This window comes from Silurus meridionalis, chromosome 24 (assembly GCF_014805685.1).
Source record: "Silurus meridionalis isolate SWU-2019-XX chromosome 24, ASM1480568v1, whole genome shotgun sequence".
NCBI lineage: Eukaryota > Metazoa > Chordata > Actinopteri > Siluriformes > Siluridae > Silurus > Silurus meridionalis.
In genome coordinates this window covers 13,231,789-13,253,338 of record NC_060907.1, presented here as the reverse complement: position 1 = coordinate 13,253,338, position 21,550 = coordinate 13,231,789, and the positions used below count along the sequence as shown (strand labels likewise).

At 40.8% G+C, this 21,550-nt stretch overlaps 1 protein-coding gene across 1 annotated transcript in view; it reads left to right on the top strand.

Annotated features, from left to right (window-relative positions):
• The window catches only part of cckbra (cholecystokinin B receptor a), a 29,411-nt gene extending 23,174 nt beyond the window's left edge, over positions 1 to 6,237 (top strand). The window contains exon 5 of the mRNA XM_046838269.1: positions 369 to 6,237. Coding sequence (XP_046694225.1) covers positions 369 to 901 — 533 coding nt within the window. The 3' untranslated portion in view covers positions 902 to 6,237. The remainder of the gene's footprint in view (positions 1 to 368) is intronic.
• Positions 6,238 to 21,550: the final 15,313 nt, after the last annotated feature.

The following is a 21,550-nucleotide window of genomic DNA, read 5'->3' as shown; positions in this document are numbered from 1 at the left end:
CTGGGTTACTGATCGGAGGGTCTGTTTAAACCCCAGCACAAACAAGCTGCCACTGTTGGGCCCTTGAGCATGGTCCTTAACCTTCTGTGCTCCAGGAACACCATATCATGGCTGACCCTGTGTTCTGACTCTAGCTTCCTAACAAGCTGGGACTTTCACTGTGCTGAAAGTGTGTACTTGAAGCTCACTAGAATAAGCATCAGGTAAACAATTGTGACACTAAGTTGGAAACCAGAATACTACTTTTCTCAACCAATGTTTGTAATTTTCTTTTAAAATGTGAATTTATATGTAAGACAATACAAAACAAATCTGTCCCATAATTAATGTTTCATATTTTCCCCCTCCTTTGTTCATTTCTTTAATAGTGATGAAGAATGGCATGAATGACACCGTATCCCACGGTCATGACGACAGTGATGGCTGCTACATTCAGGTTTCCAAGAAACCCCCAGCCATGGAACTTTCCGCCATCAGTAGCTCCCCCTCCTCTAAGCATAACATGCCACGCAGCAACACCTCTGAAGCCAAACTCCTGGCCAAGAAGCGTGTGATCCGTATGTTAATCATCATTGTAGCTATGTTCTTTATCTGCTGGATGCCACTGTACACCGCGAACACATGGAAGGCCTTTGACCAGCTCTCAGCCAAACGGGCTCTCTCTGGCGCTCCTATTTCCTTCATCCAGCTCCTGTCTTATACATCGGCCTGCGTCAACCCCATCATCTACTGCTTTATGAACGTGCGCTTTCGCAAGGCACTGCTGGCCACCTTCGCCTGCTGCACCCTGCCGTTTCTCAATTGCTGGAGGAGGGAAGGTGATGAAGAGGTTACCGGGGTCACCGCTGCATCCATGTCTAAATTTAGCTACACCACTGTTAGCACAGTAGGGCCATGTTAGCTTGGAATCCAGAGGTTGTCCGGATCTAGTTTTCTGTTTTTGTCTTAAGGGTCTTCAAGAGTATTTTGGTAATTGCGAATTGTTCCTCTTTTTGTCGTGCTGATGTATTAATTTTCGGGCAAACGACAACGTTCAAGGTATCACCAGTGATGAGTAAACAGCATTGATACTGATCCCCAGAGAAAATATTTGAGCATGTTCTTCTAAAATACTATGGACAATTGTAAAAAAAAAAGAAAAGAAAAGAAAAAAAGCAGATATCTGCTAAGAATATATCACAGACTGTGCCTGTGCTGTATAGAAAATTATGTAAATATTCGATCACTGAAATACGTATACTGCATGAAACAATCTATCAGTTTGTTTATTTGTCTTGCCTTAGGTCAACTTACTAATGGCTACAAAATGGTACAGTCATTCATGAATAGAAGATTAGGGACATGCTGTTGGTTTTGTCCTCATCATTAATGGTTTCAATGTGTGTTTCTATTCCAAGTTTTGCACTCGTTTTAACAACAAACCAAGGAACCAAATTCTGCGACGCACTTCATTACAAGCATACATTCCTTAGGGAGATTATGTGTTTTTATTACCAAATGCTTATCGTTGATTCATATATCTCAACTTGCTGTCAGCAAGGCGGTACTTATGACCAATCCACTGTTCTACATTGCTGTTTTTATAGGCAGTAAAGAATTTATCTCAGTAGCTCATTCTGTTGCAGCAAATTTTGCTTTGTGGTTGACATCGCTGAAGCTTAAGTAGTATTCTAAACAGCAGAAGGGTGTTTTTTTTGGCAGTGTACCAGCATGCATACAGATGTGTAAGAACACACTCCAAACCCCCCTAAAAACATGCTAGTTGTCTTAATTGCTTTCTCGCTCATTGCAAGCTGATGAGGCGTTCTTGCAAAGCTCCTCTGAATATATAAACTGTAATCTCAGCCCTGCTTTGTAGTAAGTTCTGTACAAATTATTTACACGAATACCTATAAATTCTGCTCAGCCTTGATTGTGAAGAAGGTAAATGCAGTGGTTAGATTTGGTTCAGATACATAAAGACATACTTAACTGAAAGCTCTTTTTATAAACCTATGCTTTAACATGATTTACCGAAAAAAGTGACATACAACATAACATAACAAATTATAAGGAATAGAAAAGCATGATGCCATTACTGCCCCAATCCTATGAAATCCTTAATATATGATTTAGCTTTGAACTTATGCCACTGTAACTGCTAACAAATTTAAATGATTAAAAAAAGAACACGATATGTCAGTAGAAACAAATGATGATGATAATTGTGATTAATTATTAAACATAAAGCTATAGGCTTCAAATCTGACTTTAATTGTAGATCCTTCAAAAAAAGGTAGAATCGCATCACCTCATAATAATATAATTATTAAACGTTATAACATCAACAACAACAAAAAAACTGGAATGATAGAATTATTAATAAATCAATATTAAACCTGTCATGCTTTCCCTCAGAGCTGGATCTACTTGTCAGTAGTGTCAATAAAGCAACACTTTTTAACCAATCAGATTTCAGAATGGATTAATTTGGAATTAGAAGTAAAATAACGAGCTTTAGGGGCCAGACAATTAAAATGCTTATTTTAGTTTAAACTGATTTTGGTTATTAACACTGCAATATAATGTTAATCACAGATGAAAGTGTTCTCTCTATGTCTCTCTATTCCTCATTAGTCCATACATTACACCCATACTATACTGTATGTCCATACCCCTTTTATTTTTATTCTACATTTTTATCTGTAGCACCCCTACCCCACTCCCCACTGTTTTATGAACCATTCTTATATGTTCCAAATAATATCATGCCCAGGAGCCTTAGGGCTAAAACACAAGCAATGTTTCTCAGTATGACAGGCTGTCTGTTGGTAAAGCAGGTGCTGTTATTTTTCCAAAGTTGCCAGCTTTGTGACATGACAAAGTTTGTTCTGGTCCTTTGAAAGCTCTGAGCAATGTTTTGATCATGGAACGGCACATTAAACAGGCAAGCTACCCTCTCACTCTGCTGTGACAAATCTAAACTTCTGTTTCCAAGACTACCATTCCATTTCATGCAAGCCTTGACAGAGATCAAACATAGCTTCAAGTAGCAAATAGGGTTTCAACCTGAAATCACAGAGCCGAGCCCTGCGTTTTTTATTGAATGAATAAATCATAAGAAATCCTACTGGAAATGACACAAGGAGGAGCAACAAACCGGCAAATCTAATAATCAACTATCCTGCACTTTTTAGCTTAGACTGATCAGTGATTGCATTAATGAGGCAGATGAAAAATAAATTCATGTTATTCTCAAACTGCTTTGGATAACTGTATAAGTTAATAATTGCTCACAGACCTTTCTCCAATGTGTCAATTAACTAGAAGGCAAAAAAAACGAACTGGAAAACTGTATAATCTGTAACTGTATAATGAAAATCAAAAACTATAATAAACAACTATGAACACATGAAAAGAATTTACTGCAAAGAATGACACAATAGGGTATACACAGATAAACTAATCAAGGGCACTAAACAGGTGAGCACAACCAGGTAACAAATCCATAAACCCATAAATACCTATATTGGGAATAGAACTAGAACAGAAAAACTCAAACTGTTTTGACAGAAAACAAAATGAAAAAATTGTGACAATCAGTTAAATGCAAAGACAACAGAAAACATGTTAAAAAAACAAACAAAAACATTAGATCTTGCTTAATAATGAATGCATGAGGACATTTTGCACTCGTTCACCTTCATTTGTAGGAAAATTATTAGCATCATTGAAATTTCTGCTTGCTATTTGTACATATACAGTAAGTCAGTTCATGCACCTAATTACTATGAACATGTGCCTTCATGAGTGTATTAACTCCAGATAGTAGAAAATGTCCAGCCCAATATTGAAACATTTAAAACCATACTGACGCACCATTAAGCAGTCACATTGTTCATTTTCCACTAAGTTTTACTGTATATCATGCCTGATATGATCTAATCAAGCTTGAGTTGTGGCTGTCGTCTGGCAGTGGGTTAAATGCGTCATAGCACAGGTCATGTGTCAGATGAAGATGGTGAGTGTGGGCTGGCACTGAGTCATTTCATTTTCCTCTTTTGGATACGTATAATGGGCTGTAAATCTGTAAATTAATAAGACATGGCAAGAGATAAAACTTCTTCAAATGACGCAGAGGTCTGATGTTTCTTATACGACTATAAGAAGCACCTGGATTATCTGATGAGATAGACTTAAAACACATTCTGGCATAGAAAAATAACAGTTTGAATTAATAGTGTAATATGTATCAAATGCTGTAAATTAAGCGTTAGTACAGTACATGGAAAAAACACTGAAAATACAGTACAGTGCCTGTTAAAATACTTTAGACACATAAATGTTCCTTTTATTTAGTATTTTACAAACTCAATAGTATAAAGATTTACATTGACCATTCAGCTGGAATACTTTGCTATATCTGTTGAAGCTCTTGCTAAAGGTTTCTTTTCTAGTTTGAGATTACGTTCTGACATTGCGCTCCAGTTCATTCAAGAGCAGTTCAATTGGATTGACTTTACATGAGACAGTCTGCTAATATTGTCTCTCCTGCCATCTATCTTACATAAGCTTTCATGTTAGTGCCATAAATGTCAAATTTGGACTCTGTTCAATTCACTGTTCAATTCTTGTCTGTTTTTGTATCTAGTTTGTTGTATATAAACAAAAGGAACATGCATGTGTCTCAAAAATAATTCAAACATTCCAATCCATTTGATAACTATTGCATTTAACATAATGAATTGAAATGTTAAGAATATTGCTATTGTTGTGACACATTTAATATCTATTTCACAGAATAGTTCCTGATTTCCTTAAAGAGACACTCAATCCTTTTTATGCCAAAAGCTGTTTGTTGTTGAAGTTTAGTTTAGTTTAAAAGTTACAATGCTGGAAATGGGAATCCTGTAGCTACCAGTTTAGCACTGTGTAATTTGCATGCCTGAAGCGTCAAGTAAACTGTTCCTTTAAATGTTTTTTGGTTTTATAGCTAGATTTGATTTGATTTCAGTTGGATTCATAGCTAAATGTCACCAATGGAAAAATAGTTTTAATACTGTGTGAAAGGTGAATAGGCTATAAATAATTTATTATGAGCTTTTTGTTTATTTATAGTGTTTGACTCTGGAGGAAAAAAAATTTGTTATGTGTCTAAACGTACAAAGATTAATCAGCTATAGAGGGACAGTGCAACTATTTTGTCATTGTGTAGTGGCATCCAAATGTTCATACAATGACACTGGGAGTTTTAAAAGTTTATTTGGCTGAAACACCAGAGTCTCTCGGCCACCGTAGCCTTAACAGAGTGAATGTGTGTGTTAATGTGTATGTGTGTGTGTGTGTGTGTGTGTGTGTTCCCTGGTTGTTCAGCTCATTAATTGTGATTTAAAAGATCATTTAATGTTAGCTAGTATTCATTTGTTCATGCTGTATGTGATCTGTGTTTTACCATTTTTAAGTGGTATAAAACGTGAAATTGCTCCCTGGGCCTTTACATCTGCTTTAATCCATACTTTGAGTCTTAGTGATTAATATCAGTCTGGTTTGTTGTGACCGAGGAAAACGAGAATATTTTTCTCCAGGTGATGACAGCCAATCCTATTTAGTAATTCAATAGTCCTCAAGAGGAAACGCGCCATAATGAAAGGTTGTTACGCGGATAAAAAATGCGCTGCTTGGTTGTTTGCGAGTAATCCATTCTCATTAAACATCGCTGACTTGATTTGTAGCTTATGCAGCAATAGACAAAGAATCGCATGGGTAATTGTTGATCGTGTGATTTGTCAATTGACTCCTCACTCTCTGTACTATGAGTCGAACCAATAAGTCATCACCTGCTTGGGTTAACATATTCCCTGCAGTATTGCATGCTGGGTAGGGTTCTGAATACTGGTGACACTTTATGTTTTACAAAACAAATAATGGAAATATATTAGATCATATCTTGCTAAACAAACAGGATTTACATAATGAATAGGGATATGATCATGTGACATTATTGTGTTTTATAACTTTCACTCTTTTTTTTGGATCATTTATTGTTTATTAAAGAAATAGACAATGTACTTTTGTGCTTTGTATGTATTGTAACTGCCACTCTGAGCAACAATTGTGTGACAGTTAGTGTCAAAAGCCTCTCTACTGCATTTGAGGAGGAAAAATTAGCAGCTTTTTTTTTGTAGTGTAAAATGTTGAAACAATGTTGGAGCCATGCTCAAATAACAAATGTCAAATAAAGCATGTCGGATTCTGCAAGGAGATCTGTCTTTTTTCATCATGCGCAACAGCTCCCTGACTTTCCACATGGAAAGTTTTAAATGACACTTTGGCAACAACATTTCTGCAGCTCACAGCGTCATCCCAAAGTAGAACCCATTTCTTACCAAGCTAAGATTTGATATAAGAAACCGAAGAGCACAGCAGCTTTTCAGTATATAGGTAAAAATGTAGAAACAACATGAAGGTAGTTCCTTTCAGGAGCTATAAAATGCACATGCGGTGAAGAAAAAAAAGAAATGAGTAAGAAAAGCTAGCAAGACTTCCGCCTTGTGTGTAGCTTGCTTGGGAGAGGAGCATGCTCAGTGGGTTCTCGAGGAAGTTGACTGTTCGCATTGCAGCTGCATGTCGATGTGGACCCAGCGCTCCTCTTCAAGGAGGGCGCTCTCCCTCGCGGCTCTAACCCCGCTGTTGCTGAGGCATGGCAGCGGCAGATGTCGTGGGGCTCGCAGGCGGATCTGGCCGAGGGCTTGGAGACGGGTTTTTTCGTTTCTTACACCTCACCCATCGAGTTCGGAAGCGGTGGTTTCTTCCCCCAGTATAAGTGGCACCCACCTCTCTTCCTCCTCCGAGGGGGCTCTGCATACTGAGGTGTCCAGATCCTGGAATAGCCCATACTCAGCCCGCCTTTTCACCCCATATGTCTGGCTATATGTAAATGTAGTGGGGATAAATGAGATTGGTTATGTGGCTATGCCCCGGGTTGAAAAGACGCTAGCTGGCTTTCTCTCTCCCTGGGTGCAGCATCATCCCATAATTTCCGGTTCTGCTCACCAAGTCCTTGCGATTTCAGCTTTGGTGGGCAAGGATTACGCAGCAGCAGGTCAGGCTGCTGGTTGCCTCAACACCATGGCTGTGTTGCAAGCATACCAGGAAGACCTGCTACAGGAGATGGATGAGGGGTTTGGCTCTGGAGCTGACGATATTAAGGAGCTATGTTGTGTAGCCAACCTAGCTTGTAGGGCCACCAAGGAAAGGGCTAAGGCTATAGGTCAGTCCATGTCAGCCTTAGTAGCCACAGAAAGGCATCTGTGGCTCACCATGTTGGACATTCCTGACAGGGACATGGCCTTTTTGCTGAACACCCCGATGGTCCCTTCTGTTTTGTTCGGTGATGCTATAGGTGTCAGGTTTCAGGAGGCTAAAAAGTAGGCGTTTCAGCCCTACCTCCCTCGTTGCACCCAAGGGGCTGCTCGGCATGCACAGCCCTAGCCTGGTTTCCCTTGTTCATCGCAAAGCCACTCGGACTCCCCCAGCCAGGGGCTCCAGGTGATGCTTTAAGCCAAAGCCCAAGGAGCCGACGAACCTCAGGGCCATCATCTCCAGAACATTCTCAAAGCAAATAATGTGTCTGTGCTGCTCTTCCTCGGCAGGAAACCATACTTTTGCTCACAGATGGTCACCTCTTCTCTCAGCCTGGCTTCTACTACTTTTTCCCATAACTTCATGGTGTGACTGATTAACTTAATTCCCCTGTAATTACTGCAGGTCTGCACATCTCTCTTATTCTTAAAGATCGGTACCAGCACACTCCTTCCCCTTTCCTCAGGCATCCTCTCACCTTCCAAAATCTTGTTAAACAACCCGGTTACAAACTTCACTGCCATCTCTCCTAAACATCTCCATTCTTCTACCGGTATGTCATCTGGTCCAACCGACTTTCCACTCTTCATCCTCTTAAACACTGCTTTTACTTCCTCCTTACTAATCCTATCCACTTCCTGCTTCACCATCTCCTAACCATCCAACCTACTCTCTCTTATTTCCTCATTCATCAGCTGCTCAAAATACTTCCTCCATCTTCTCAACACACTCTCCTCACTAGTCAACACATTTCCATCTCCATCCTTTATTGCTCTAACTTGCAGCACATCCTTCCCAGCTCGGTCCCTCTGCCTGGCCAATCAGAAAAAATCCTTTTCTCCTTCCTTAGTGTCCAACTTCTCATACAGCTCCTCATATGCCTTTTCCTTGGCTTTCGCCACATACCTCTTCACCTGCTGCCACATCTCCTTGTACTCCTGCCTACTTTTCTCATTACTCTGTTGATCCCAATTCTGTTTTGCCAACATCTTTCTCCTTATGCTTTCCTGCACTTCCTCATTCCACAACCACATCTCTTTGTCTTCCTTTCTATTTCCAGAATTCACACCAAGTACCTTTCTAGCTGTCTCCCTTATCACTTCTGTAGTAGTTGCCCAAACATCCAGCACCTCTTCACCACCACCGAGCCCCTGTCTGACCTCTTCCCTGAATCTAACACTACAGTCTTCCTCCTTTAGTTTCCACCATCTTATTCTTCTTTCAGTCCTCACTCTCCTCCTCTTCTTCTTCACCTCCAAAACCATTCTACTGACAATATTTTTGACTTACGATCGGGTCATTGTAATGTATATCCATCGTAAGTAGATGACTACCTGTATATTAATAAATATCAAGTAGCTTTCAGTAATTATTTATTGAGTAAAGGGGAAATAAAGTAAATGTTTGGAAGTTTTTTAATGTTACATATCTAGAAAACTACTACCAACTAGTTATTGGAAAGTATTTTTAATAACACTTACTCTATTTTATTTTAATGCAACTGCACATTAAAACATAATGTATAATAAAGACTTAATGTATGTCTCATTGATTTAATAAGAAGGGCTAAGATGTTGGTCATGGGTGGTGTGTAAATGCCCTATGTACCGCCTTTACTGTATATCTCACAATTTATGTAGGCACTGATGCATAAAAATCATTGTGAAGAAGGTTTTAGGAAAATCTTTTGGTCTTGTGAAACTTGTGCCAGAAATTTACACAATGCCTCAAATCTTAAATATTCTGGCAGAAATCTATCTCTGTCTATCTATCTCTTTCTCTGCTGGCTTCACACCTCATAAACCTGACAATTTCCTCTATAAAGGTCAGCCAGACTGACCAACCGCCTGATGACTATAGTCGATATGCTACATCTTTCATAATATAGCAGCTGAGCCACTGGTTTGATGACGTGACAGTGGCCTGGAGCCAGTGCAGGCAAGTGGCCCAAGTTCCATAAAACTATCCCACATAATGTCAAAACGGTTCCTTAGATCATGAATCTGGCAGTGTCATCAGATGAATTATTATGAATATGAATATTATGAATAATTTTTCTAATAATATTATTATTATTTTTAATTGTTATATTATATTTCGATTTTCATGTTGAGATATTGGACAGTCGTAAAAAGCATTTCACTACTGTGTTAGTCACTACACTAAAATGTCATACTCTGTATAATTGTGTATGTGACGAATACAATTTTAATTTGAATGTGAACGAGTGCTCTTAATAAAGTGACTGGGAGATTGTATGTTATTTATACAAGCCATAGATACAGGTCAAGACCTTCATTTAATCCTCACATCAAAAATGATACAAAATAAGCATCTAAATGACTTTTTTTTAAAATGACTTTGCATCATGGTTGTTGGAGCTAGATATGCTGCATTTCAGTGTGACCTTGAATTATGCTTTTGTCCCCCTAATCATCAGCTGCAGGGTTCCAGTAAAACTCCATTTTAATCGTCAGATTCCTCTGTATCTGCTATAGTCGTCTGCTCTTGTCACATGTCTACATGGTCTGTGCAATGTGAGATGTTTTTCAGCTCACCACATTATATAAATTTACCATAGCCTTCTTGCCAGATTTGAACCAGTATGACCAGTTTCCTTTGACAACAATGCTCACAGAAATGCTGCTCAATGGATTTTTTTGACAACACATTCTCAACATTTTCTCTAAACTCCAGAGACAGTTGTGAGTGCAAATCACATGAGATCAGCAGTTTCTGCTAAACTTAAATCAGTCTGTTTTGCACACACAATAATATTATTCAGTCAGAATAACTGAATTTACATTTACCCCTTTCTGATGTTTGAGATGAACATTCATTGGCTCTGTAAGGTTTAGTTTACTGCATCCTGGCTAATTGGGTAACTGCATGACTGACTACATTATCACTGCCATCAATAACTGACCTATTAATTTCCAGTAAATAGCATAATAAAAGAGCATAATGATTTATAAGTGTGAGACAGCCACAAATGGAGATGTGAAATTCACTTGTGACAGTTCTAATAAAATTTTTCACACAGTCTCGTGGTTGCTCTTTACCCTGAACTGCTTCAGTCTCAGAAATAACCGTTGGTCTAGTCCTCTAGATCTTTGAAAAAACAACATACATAGATTTCATTATCAGCTTTATTTTAAAATATAATAAGATGTTCAGGTAAAAGAAAAAAGTGAATTTGTGAGTGCAAACTGAGTGTTGTCTGCATCTTAGGAAAAAACCCTCATCCGTGTAGATCTGTTATCCTATTTACTGGCTTGTTGTTAATTAAATATAGAGAAAAACATTTAGAATGAAAAAAAGGGAACAGTTTGGAAGAAATTATAAAATGCTGGTTATGGACAGAGTAGCAAGGGAGGTTTTACTGGCGTGAGTCCTCCCTAACCAACTTTCCAATTTGATTAGTATCAATTCTTGAAAATGTTGCAACATTTTTTTTTCTAAACATACATTTTAAGTGTACATCAAATAACATGTGCTTCTTAAATTTTACTATCAGCATATCCCAGCTAAGATCCACTGCTCTTTACTGTTTATGATTTATGCCTCATTGTATATGTTCAGTGTCCCAAACCCCTGTTAAAGACCATGAATCTAAATGGCTAGTCATAAATACACATGAAAACTCCCCGCCTCCCCGAAATTGTAAATGCTTCTCCATACTGTATACTCTAAATTATTTTCCCCTTGTTATAATTTCATTGCTATTTTTATTGTATATTTTATATATTAAGTCATATTAAGTCAAGTCGAGTCATGAAGCTTTTATTGTCATTTCTACCATATATAGCTGATGCAGTACACAGTGAAATAAGACAACGTTTCTCCAGAACCCTGGTGCTACTTTAACCAACACAGAGCTACAACACACAACTTGAAGCTACATAACAGAACACAGAGCAAGGTCTAAGTGTCCTTGCCACATAAAGTGCATCGTGTGCAACCTAGTGCAACAAGGCAGACAAAAAACTGTGCAGACAGACAACACAAGACAGTGTGGGACAGATACACAACACACAAAATAGCCCGATCAGTAAACCTACTGTATACTCTGATTATACAGTACTGTGCTAAAGAGGACTATAAAAGAGCTATGAACAAGAAGAACTATAAACAAGAGAGTATTTGTAAGCAAACACAATGCAGTGCGAAAACAGCAGTAGCAGCAGTCTAGAGGTGCAAAAACAGCATGTACTGTAAACAGAACAATATGATCAAATATAAATAAATAATTAATGGTGGTGGAATGGATTGAGATGAGTAATGAGTGTGTGTTGAGTTCAGATTATACAGTACAGTAACACACAGTTGATTGAGTGTGTGTGTAAGTTTCAGTTCAGGTCTGTGTGTTGAGGAGCCTGATGGATTAAGGGAAAAAAAATGTTGCACAGTCTGTATTTGACTGCCCGAATGCTTAGGAACCTCTTTCCTATAAGCAGGAGGATGAAGAGTGTGTGCAAGGGGTGTGTGGTGTCGTGCACAATGCAGTTGGCTTTGCAGATGCAGCATGTGGTGTAAATGTCCATGATGGAGGGGAGAAAGACTTCGATTATTCTCAGCTGTCACTATCCTCTGTAGGGTCTTGTGATCCGAGATGGTGCAGTTCCCAAACAAGGCAGTGATGCAGCTGCTCAGGATGCTCTCGATGGTCCCTTTGTGGAACATGGTTAGGATGGGTGATTGAGATGAGCTTTCCTAAGCCTTTTCAGGAAGTAAAGACGCTGCTGGTCTTTCTTGGTAATCAAGCTGGTGTTGAGTGACCAGGTGAAGTTCTCTGCCAAATGCACACCAATAAATTTGGTGCTCTTTACAATCTCCATGGCGTATCCATTGATGATCAGTGGAAAATAGTCGCTTTGTGCTCCCCTGAAATAAAAAAAACATCTTTTTAGTTTTGTCAACGTTCAGAAACAGGTTGTTGGCTCCACACCAGGCTGTTAACTGTTTCACCTCCTCTCTGTATGCTGACTCGTCGTTCTTACTGACCCACCATGGTTGTGTCATCTGAGAACTTGATGATGTGGTTCAAGCTGTGCATTGCTACACAGTTGTGAGTCAGCAGAGTGAACAGCAGTGGGCTGAGCACACAGCCCTGAGGGGCCCCAGTGCTCAGTGTGTTAGTGCTGGAGATGCTGTTCCCGATCTGGTCAGGAAGTCAAGAATCCAGTTGCAGAGGGAGGTGTTCAGGTCCAGTAGGCTCAGCTTTTCAATCAGGTGCTGAGGGATGATAAACAGCATTCGTACGTAAGTGTCCTAACTGTCAAGGTGGGTGAGGGCCGGATGGAGGGTCGTAGAGATGGCATCATTCATGGAACGGTTTGTACGATATGCAAAATGCATGGTGTCTAGTGAGGGTGAAAGCTGGGTCTTAATGTACCTCATTAAAAGCCTCTCAAAGCACTTCATTACGATGGATGTGAGTGCCACGGGACGATAGTCATTGAGGCAGGAGACTGTAGACTTCTTTGGCACAGACACGATGATCCTTTTCTTGAGGCACGTAGAAACAACGTTGCTGCTCAGGGAGATGTTGAAGATGTCAGTAAAGACATCCGCTAGCTGTTCAGCACACTACCTGAACACTCTGCCAAGAATGTTGTCTGGACCAGCAGACTTCTGTGGGTTGACTCTGCATAAAGTTTACCTCACTTCAGCTGTGGATAGACAGAGCACCTGGTCACTGGGAGGAGGGGTAGGCTTCCTCGCCTCCACGTTGTTTTGCACCTCAAACCGGAAGTAGAAAGCGTTTAGCAGATCTGGGAGGGAGGCTTTACGTCACAAGCAGGTGAAGTTGTCTTATAGTGATTGCCTGGATGCCCTGCCACATGCGGCGGGTGTCTCCGCTGTCCTGGAAGTGGCTGTGGATTTGTTTGGCTGCTCTAAATGCGGAATCTGCTTTTTTCAGCAGCGCACGCACTTTTGCTGTCATTCATGGCTTTTATTATGTCCCATTATTGCTATTTCCTGGTTGATATTAACGGAACATTTACAGCTCAGATTCGGGTTTCTCTTTTCAATGCCTGTAGTAACAAAATACACAGAGCAAAACTCTTTTATTCTCTTGACCGGTTGAGGTCTGCAGCTCCAAAAGCCTGTGCTCCAAAAGCGCTTTAGTAGTCATAGTGATCAAAATCATCAGCGTATATGATGTATTGAACCAGTATTTGCAAAACATTTATTAGAATCATGTGAAACTCCAGCTATTGTATGTGAGAGTTATGCAATGGTATTCATAGATATCCTGCATCAACACCCAACAACATTTAAATATAAACTTGGAAAATGTTTCTTTCGCACATAGCCTACAGTGAGAACAGAATGTTAGACAGGAAGCAGTTTATAGGATTTAAGATGCACAATAGTGTTGCTTGGTTGAGATTTTGTTAGTCTTTTAGTTTCTGTTAGGGTCTTATAATGTAGATAATATACACACAAAAAGTTTAGTCAGGCCAGCATTGCAAAAATATGGCCAAAGGTTTGGGGTCACTTGACCATCACAGCAACATGAGTCTCTTTCTCAAACTGTTACCACAAAGGAGGCAGAGTATTGTTTATGGGTGTGGTAGAATTATATTTACTTTTACTTTTGAACTTGGAGACCCCAACAGTTCTAGCATGACAATGCCCTTGTCCACAAAGTAAGCTCTATTTATATATGGTTGACGGATTGACATGGAGTGATCTGCTATAGAGCTCTGAAACTTAACCCTACTGAAAACCTTTGGGATTAAGTAAAATTTTTTTATACCCTTTATCAGTACCTGACATTACTAATACCCTTATAACAGCAAATGAGGACTAAAATGTGGAATATGTTTAAAACAGCACATACAAATCTTATGATCAGGTCTCCACAAACTTCCGTCCATATATTTTAAATGCACTTAATTATTGACAAATTAGTACACACTAATATAATGGCTAAGCACATAGTGTTCAGATTAAAAGGTCATGAGTAAAACTGCCATACTCCCACTACTGGTCTCCTGCGCATAGCTGAACTTGTCAATTAAGACAACTGTAAGTAGTAGAGAGCTTGCCAAAATGCCATGAATGTGAATGCAATTGACAATTAAGTAAATTGCAAGTTGGATGGATAACAGAGCCTGCTAAAATTCCATAAATGTAAATGCACTTAAGCACCGTGCAATGTCGCTTGTTAATGCGAAGTCAGAAGTTATAGTTCCACATTCAGGTATAAATAGTTTTTTGAATAATGCTCCATGCCACTGCTGCAAAGATTAGATTCTACCGGCACATCACTGAATTTCTACGTAGTGTGTTCTTATTGAGGTAGAGTGCCTTTGGTATTGCACTCAGGGTGCCACTGTGTTACAGGATAAAGGATGGAACAAAAGTATCTTCTAAAATCTCATTCTTGCGACCATTCATGCAGAACTGCTCTCTAAGCTCTGAATTGCACTTAATGGTTTTCTCTCAGGTCGTTAAATTTCCAAGTCTAAATGATCAGACTCCATTATATTTTTTCCACGAACACTCTTTAGTTCACTACGGTGTAGTACATTAGAAGCTTTGAAAATTTACTCATTAATCTAGAATGAGTCACATTTGTCACTGATAAAGATTAATTAGTCTATGTTTATTGCTCCGGCTAAAAGCTTGTACAATGATCATTCGTTGAAATGTTACAAGTAGCCATGCAGTAGTAATAACTTATGACAAAAATGTCATTTATAGGCCTTGTGATACTAACTCCTTATAGTTTGTGATTTTTCTTTTCAATGCTGCATGTTCATGCAAAACAATGTATTTACAGGTTGTTCCATATAGAGGCTCTCAGGTGTTTGGGTAAGATAAGTTGGGAAGACAGAGGAGAAGTGAATGGAAGACCTCATTATCATTTTAATAACAAGTAAAGCAGGTTTAAAAGATGTGCAGCTTTAAATGCATAAAAATACCTTTATCTAATTATTATACATTACTATTAGAAAACAGAATACATACAAAATGCTTATAACCCAGCCATTAGGGTTGCACAAGCCAGTGCATTCTTAGTGCCAGTCCCAAGCCCGGATAAAAGAGGAGGGTTGTGTTAAGAAGGGCATTCAGCGTAAAACGTGCCAAATCAAATATGCGGATCAGGAATCAGAATTTCATACCGGATCGGTCGAGGCCAGGGTTACCAACAGCCGCCACAGGTATCGTTAGCCAACAGGGTACCGGTGGAAATTGGGCTACTGTTGGCCGAAGGAGGAGAAAAAGAGGAGGAAGACCGCTACAGAGACAGCTGAAAATACAGAAGTGTAGAAAAGTGAAGGTTTGGGTTGGTACAGTCAATGTTGGTACTCTGACTAGTAAAGGGAAAGAGGTAGCTGATATGATAGAGAAAGGTAGATATGTTGTGTGTTCAGGAGACCAAGTGAAAAGGGAGTAAGGCCAGAAGCATTGGAGGGGGTTTTCTATCATGATGTAGATGGAAAGAGAAATAGTGTAGGGGTGATTCCAAAGGAAGAGTATAGTAAGAGTGTAGTGGAGGTGAAGACAGTTTCTGATAGGTTAATGAACGTGAAGCTGGAAGTTGAAGGTGTGATGAAAAATGTCATCAGTGCTTATGCTCTACAAATGGGATGTGAGATGGAGGAGAAAAAACATTTCTGGAGTGAGTTAGACGGAGTGGTAAAAGGTGTACCTACCTATTTGTTGGTGGAGGACAGTGTAGCTAAACAGCATCGGATGGTGGTCTGTAGGATGGTTTTGGAGGTAAAGAAGAAGAGGAGGAGAGTAAGGACTGAAAGAAGAATAAGATGGTGGAAAATAAAGGAAGAGGACTATAGTATGAGACTCAGGGAAGAGGTCAGACAGGGGCTTGGTGGTGGTGAAGAGGTGCTGGATGATTGGGCAACTACTGCAGAAGTAATAGAGAGCATAAGGAGAAAGAGGTTGGCAAAACAGAATTGGGATCGACAGAGTGATGAGAAAAGTAGGCAGGAGTACAAGGAGATGAGGTAGCAGGTAAAGAGGGATGTGGCAAAAGCTAAGGAAAAGGCATATGAGGAGCTGTATGAGAAAATAGACACTAAGAAAGGAGAACAGGATTTGTACCGATTGGCCAGGCAGAGAGACTGTGCTGGGAAGGATGTGCTGCAAGTTAGAGCAATAAAGGACGGAGATGGAAATGTGTTGACTAGTGGGAGAAATTTGTTGAGAAGATGGAGGAATTTATGTCGAAAGGTGACCATCTGTGAGCAGCAGTATGTTTTCATGCCGAGGAAGAGCACCACAGACGCATTATTTGCTTTGAGAATGTTGATGGAGAAGAATTGAGAAGGTAAGAAGGAGTTGCATTGTGTGTTTGTGGATTTAGAGAAAGCGTCCGACAGGGTGCAGAGAGAGGAGTTGTGGTATTGTATTAGGAAGTGTGTCAGGTAGAGAAGTATGTGAGGGTGGTGCAGGACATGTATGAAGACAGTGTGACAGCAGTGAAGTGTGCAGTAGGAACAACAGAGGATAGGCTCTGAGCCCTTTCCTGTTTGCAGTGGTGATGGACAGGTTGATGGACGAGGTCAGACAGGAGTCTCTGTTGACCATGTTGTTTGTGGATGATATTGTTATTTGTGTTGAGAGTAAGAAGCAGTTTGAGAAGAGCTTGGGGAGGTGGAGATATGCGCTGGAGAGAAGGGGAATGAAAGTCAGTAGGAGTAAGACAGAGTACATGTGTGTGAATGAGAGGGAGGGCAGTGGAGTGGTGCGGTTGCAGAGAGAAGACGTAGTGAAGGTGGTGGTGTACAGGTACCTAAGGGTCAACAGTGCAAAGTAATGGAGAGTGTGTTGGAAGAAGTGAAGAGAAGTGTGCAGGCAGGGTGGAGTGGGTGGGGAAGAGTGGCAGGAGTGATTTATGATAGAAGGGTATTTGCAAGAGTGAAAGGAAAAAGTTAATAGAACTGTGGTGAACTCTGTTATTTTGAATGGTTTAGAGACTATGGCATTAACTTTAAGACAGGAGGTGGAGCTGGAGGTAGCAGAGCTGAAGATGTTAAGGTTTTCAATATTAGACAGTAGACAATATTAGAAATTAGTTTATTAAAGAGACAGCGCATTTAGGACGTTTGGAGACAAGATGAGGCAAATGTAGAGGACAGAGGGGTATGGAGACAGAAGCTGAAAAAAGAAGAAGAAGATGCACTTTTAGATGTCATACAGATTGATGTGTGCCTTTAAGTGGGCAACATCTCAAAGATGATCCAGAGAAATAGGAATACTCTAACTAAAAAATAGGAATAGAAAGGAGAAGTGTCATAACAGAGGGTGTGAATAATGTACTTCTAATGTACTAATACTGCAGTACAACAGTGGAGTAAAATTGTATAATTTGTAGTTATGTAAAATATGATGTAATATATATTGCCTACATGCCTACAATGATTTGTAAATCTATTAATTAACTTTAGCTTCATGATTTAAGTTATGCTTGTAAAAACTTACTTAACTTAAGTTTTGAAAGTGAATCTGTTTCTGAAAAAATCATAATGTCTATGTCTAAGAGATGGGATGGTGATTATTCAGGAATGTCTCAGGAATGAATGTACAAAGAGGATGAATAAAAAAAAATATTATTCAAATTCTTTGTTTCTTTTCTTTTTTTTTTTGTTCATATTTTTTGTTTGTCGAAAGGCGCTTCTGACCTGAGTAGGAGTAGTGTGATTTGAACATTCAAGTGCTTGGATGTTGATTTTTTTTCTGTTCTTGTTCTTCCTGAATGACTCAAGTGTCCAAAATAGAAAGAAATTATACAACCCAAGCTGCAATCCTTTTAGAAAATATATAACGATGCGCATATCCTTATCATCAGACATTATTAACTTTCGAAATAAAAGTAATTCTGTCTGTCTTCTCCTTCTTGTTACCTCTCCAAATGAAAAAGATCTAAATTTGTTTTGCTCCCCTGTGCCACCTGTAATTATTATCTGTCTCTTTTTATCTTCTTTATTTGATCGGAGACTTCACAAATCCTTTTGCTTTCCTTTGCAATTACAGATGCATGTGCATCGTCTGCACATCTGTACGTCTGAAGGAAAAACTCAAAGCTATTAAGCATATGGCCTAATTTCAGCTTTGGGCTTCATTATATTTGCTTCAGGAAATGTATTCATTGTTTCAAAACTCAATTCATTACTAGACGTCACTCCAGTCTTACCAATTTTAATTTTAACAGTCTATCAGACTAAAAATGCCTTAGCTCTAAGGTATATGTTACTCCCTTGAGAAAGCAATTATTGGGGTCTGCCTATTTCCTTCTTTTTTCCTTTGTTTCATTACTTCTTGCTTCTCCCTGTAGTACATGGGAACATTCTTACACCTGTCTCTCAAAAGTCTGTCACTGAAAACCATTAATTAATTACTGTGTGTCAGAATAAGTGGGTGATTGTCCATACCAATGTGTGTCAAGACAGGTAAAGGCAAATCCTCTGATACTTACTTTCAAAAAGATTATAAAAAAAGAAAGAAAGATGTGTTCAAATCTAGTTACAATTTCTCAATCTGAAAGAAAGTGCTTCTCTGAGATTAGCATAAAACATTTGTAATATCTGGAAAGCATGCGTTCATTTATTGGATAAATCAAGTGTTGTATAAAATATTATTCCTGATTTCTAGTTTTATTTTTACATGTATCCCAAGTAAAGTGATTGTAGTGACATTTAATTGTAAGATGTTCCGTTTAAACTTGCAGTAAATGACAACTTCTCTCATTATTAGTGATTCTATAGAAGAAGAATTATATTACTGTACTGTGGCAATGTCTGTTAGTTTACACGAACAATGAAAATTTGTGGTTATTTTATTTCTGGCTTTCAAGCAGATTATTTAATTTGGTCTTTATAATTCTGTTGTTTATGTTTTGTTTTTTTTCTTTTCAAATTTAAACTCAAACTTTATTGGTCAAATACACAATCATACACAATATGGCATGCAGAGAAATTGATTTTATGGCTGGCAATGACATTAAAAATATAATCAGCTGATTTTTCATAAATTATAAATGAATTCCATGGTAATTCCATTAAATAAATATATTAAGTTGCAGTATATTGAAGTTTAATATTTTATTTAATAGAAAATGTGGTCTATGTTAATTCCTTTTAATGTTTCACATTGGAACAGGTACTGTATGTGACAGTAACTTACTAGAAGTAACGTCTCTAGTTTACGACCGTAACCCTAGTTTCCCGAGGGAACGAGACGCTGCGTCGAAACGCTATGGGAATGCCCCTGCGTGACCGCGCTCTGAACCACGTGTGTAATCTGACCAATAGGCGTTTGGAACGTGACGTCATCAGCGGGCGACGTCGCGTAAACAGGAAGCTACAAATGGCTGTGAGATGGACCAGATGCTAGCTCCTGCGAGAGAAGGTAAGCACCGCAGGGATGCAGGGAGTGTGGCACGGAGACGCAGCGTCTCGTTCCCTCGAACTAGGGTTACGGTCATAACCTAGAGACGTTCCCCTTCAGGAACTCGAGCTGCGTCGAAACGCTATGGGAACGAGTGTCCAATCACGCCACACTGACCAGACCCTGCCTAGAGACTGAGGGCCTCAGCACCAGCACGCAGGACAGAGGAGCCCGGGGTGGCTTTGAGGTCAAGGTCATAGAACCTGACAAAGGTCAGCGAGGTGGACCAACCTGCCGCGTCACAGATGTTCTGGAGTGGGACTCCAGTGGACCAGGCCGTGGAGGCCGCCACACTCCGGGTGGAGTGAGCTCGAACCCCGAGCGGTGCGGGGAGGCCAGAGGACTCGCGAGCCGACACAATTGCTTTCACAACCCATCTGCTCAAAACCTTTACTGTTAGGGCCATAGCAGACAAGCAGCTGCTCCGACTTTCTCCACGGACTCAGTCGGTGCTGTTGCTCCTGGTCCGGGGCTGTAAATGGAGGAGGGCAGAATGCCTGCAACACGACAGGACGTGAGGGAGCCGAAGGCACCTTAGGCACGTACCCAGGTTTCGGATAGAGAAACAGTCTGGCCTTGCCAGGGGCAAACTCCAGGCGAGACGGGGCCATGGACAGAGCCTGCAGATCCCCAATTCTCTTCAGGGAGGAAATCGCCAAAAGGAAGGTGGTCTTAATCGACAGAAACCTAAGGGCCAAATCGGCTAAAGGCTCGAAGTGGGGCTCAGATAAAGCCGCCAACACAACTGCCAGATCCCAGACAGGCACTCTGGGTCGCATCCCGGGCCTCAGCCTCCGGGTGCCGCAGAGGAAACGTGTCACTAGTGGGTGTCTACCCAACGACTGCCCCGCAGGCGGGGAGCCATATGTTTGCCTGGCCATCGAGGCGCTACCAGGAGGAGACGGACTCCATCCTGGCGAACTCTCTCCAGAACTCTAGGGAGCAGAGCGATCGGGGGAAAGGCGTACAGGCGTAGCCTCGGCCACGACTGCACCATGGCATCCAGCCCTAACGGGGCTGGGTGAGAGAGAGAGAAACAGAGGGGACAGTGCGAGGTCTCCTGGGTCACAAAAAGATCCACTTGGGCTCTGTAAAACCTCCGCCACACGAGCTCCACCACCTCAGGGTGGAGACGCCATTCCCCAGGCCTCGGCCCCTGCCCCGACAGGGTGTCTGCTCTGACATTCAACCGACCCAGGATGTAAATGGCCCTGAAGGACAGGAACCTGTCCTGAGACCACAAGAGGACCGCTCGCGCTAGCTTGTACAAGGGGCGAGATCGGAGAACCCCCTGGTGGTTGATGTAAGAGACCACCGCTGTATTGTCCGTGCGGACCAACACATGGCGATCTCTCAGGTCCGGGAGAAAGTTTTTTAACCCTAAAAACACTGCCATCATCTCCAGGCAATTTATGTGACACAAGAGACGTGGGCCGCTCCACAGACCCTGGGCGGAGTGGCCACTCATGACCGCTCCCCACCTCGTGAGGGAAGCGTCCATCGTTAGCGTCACGCGACGACACAGAGCCCCCAACACTGGGCCACGGGACAGAAATGTCCGGTCTTTCCAGACATCCAAGGCTTGAAGGGCACGTCACGAGACCTTGATAGTACGATGCGGGTTTCCCCTGAGGGAGAACCCTCTGCCCCGGAGCCATCACTGGAGGGGCCTCATGTGCAGGAGCCTGAGCGGAACTATGCTGGACGTCGCTGCCATGAGCCCTAGCAGCCTCTGGAACTGCCTTACAGTGAGTGGCTGGGCTTCCCGCACTCTCCTGACGGA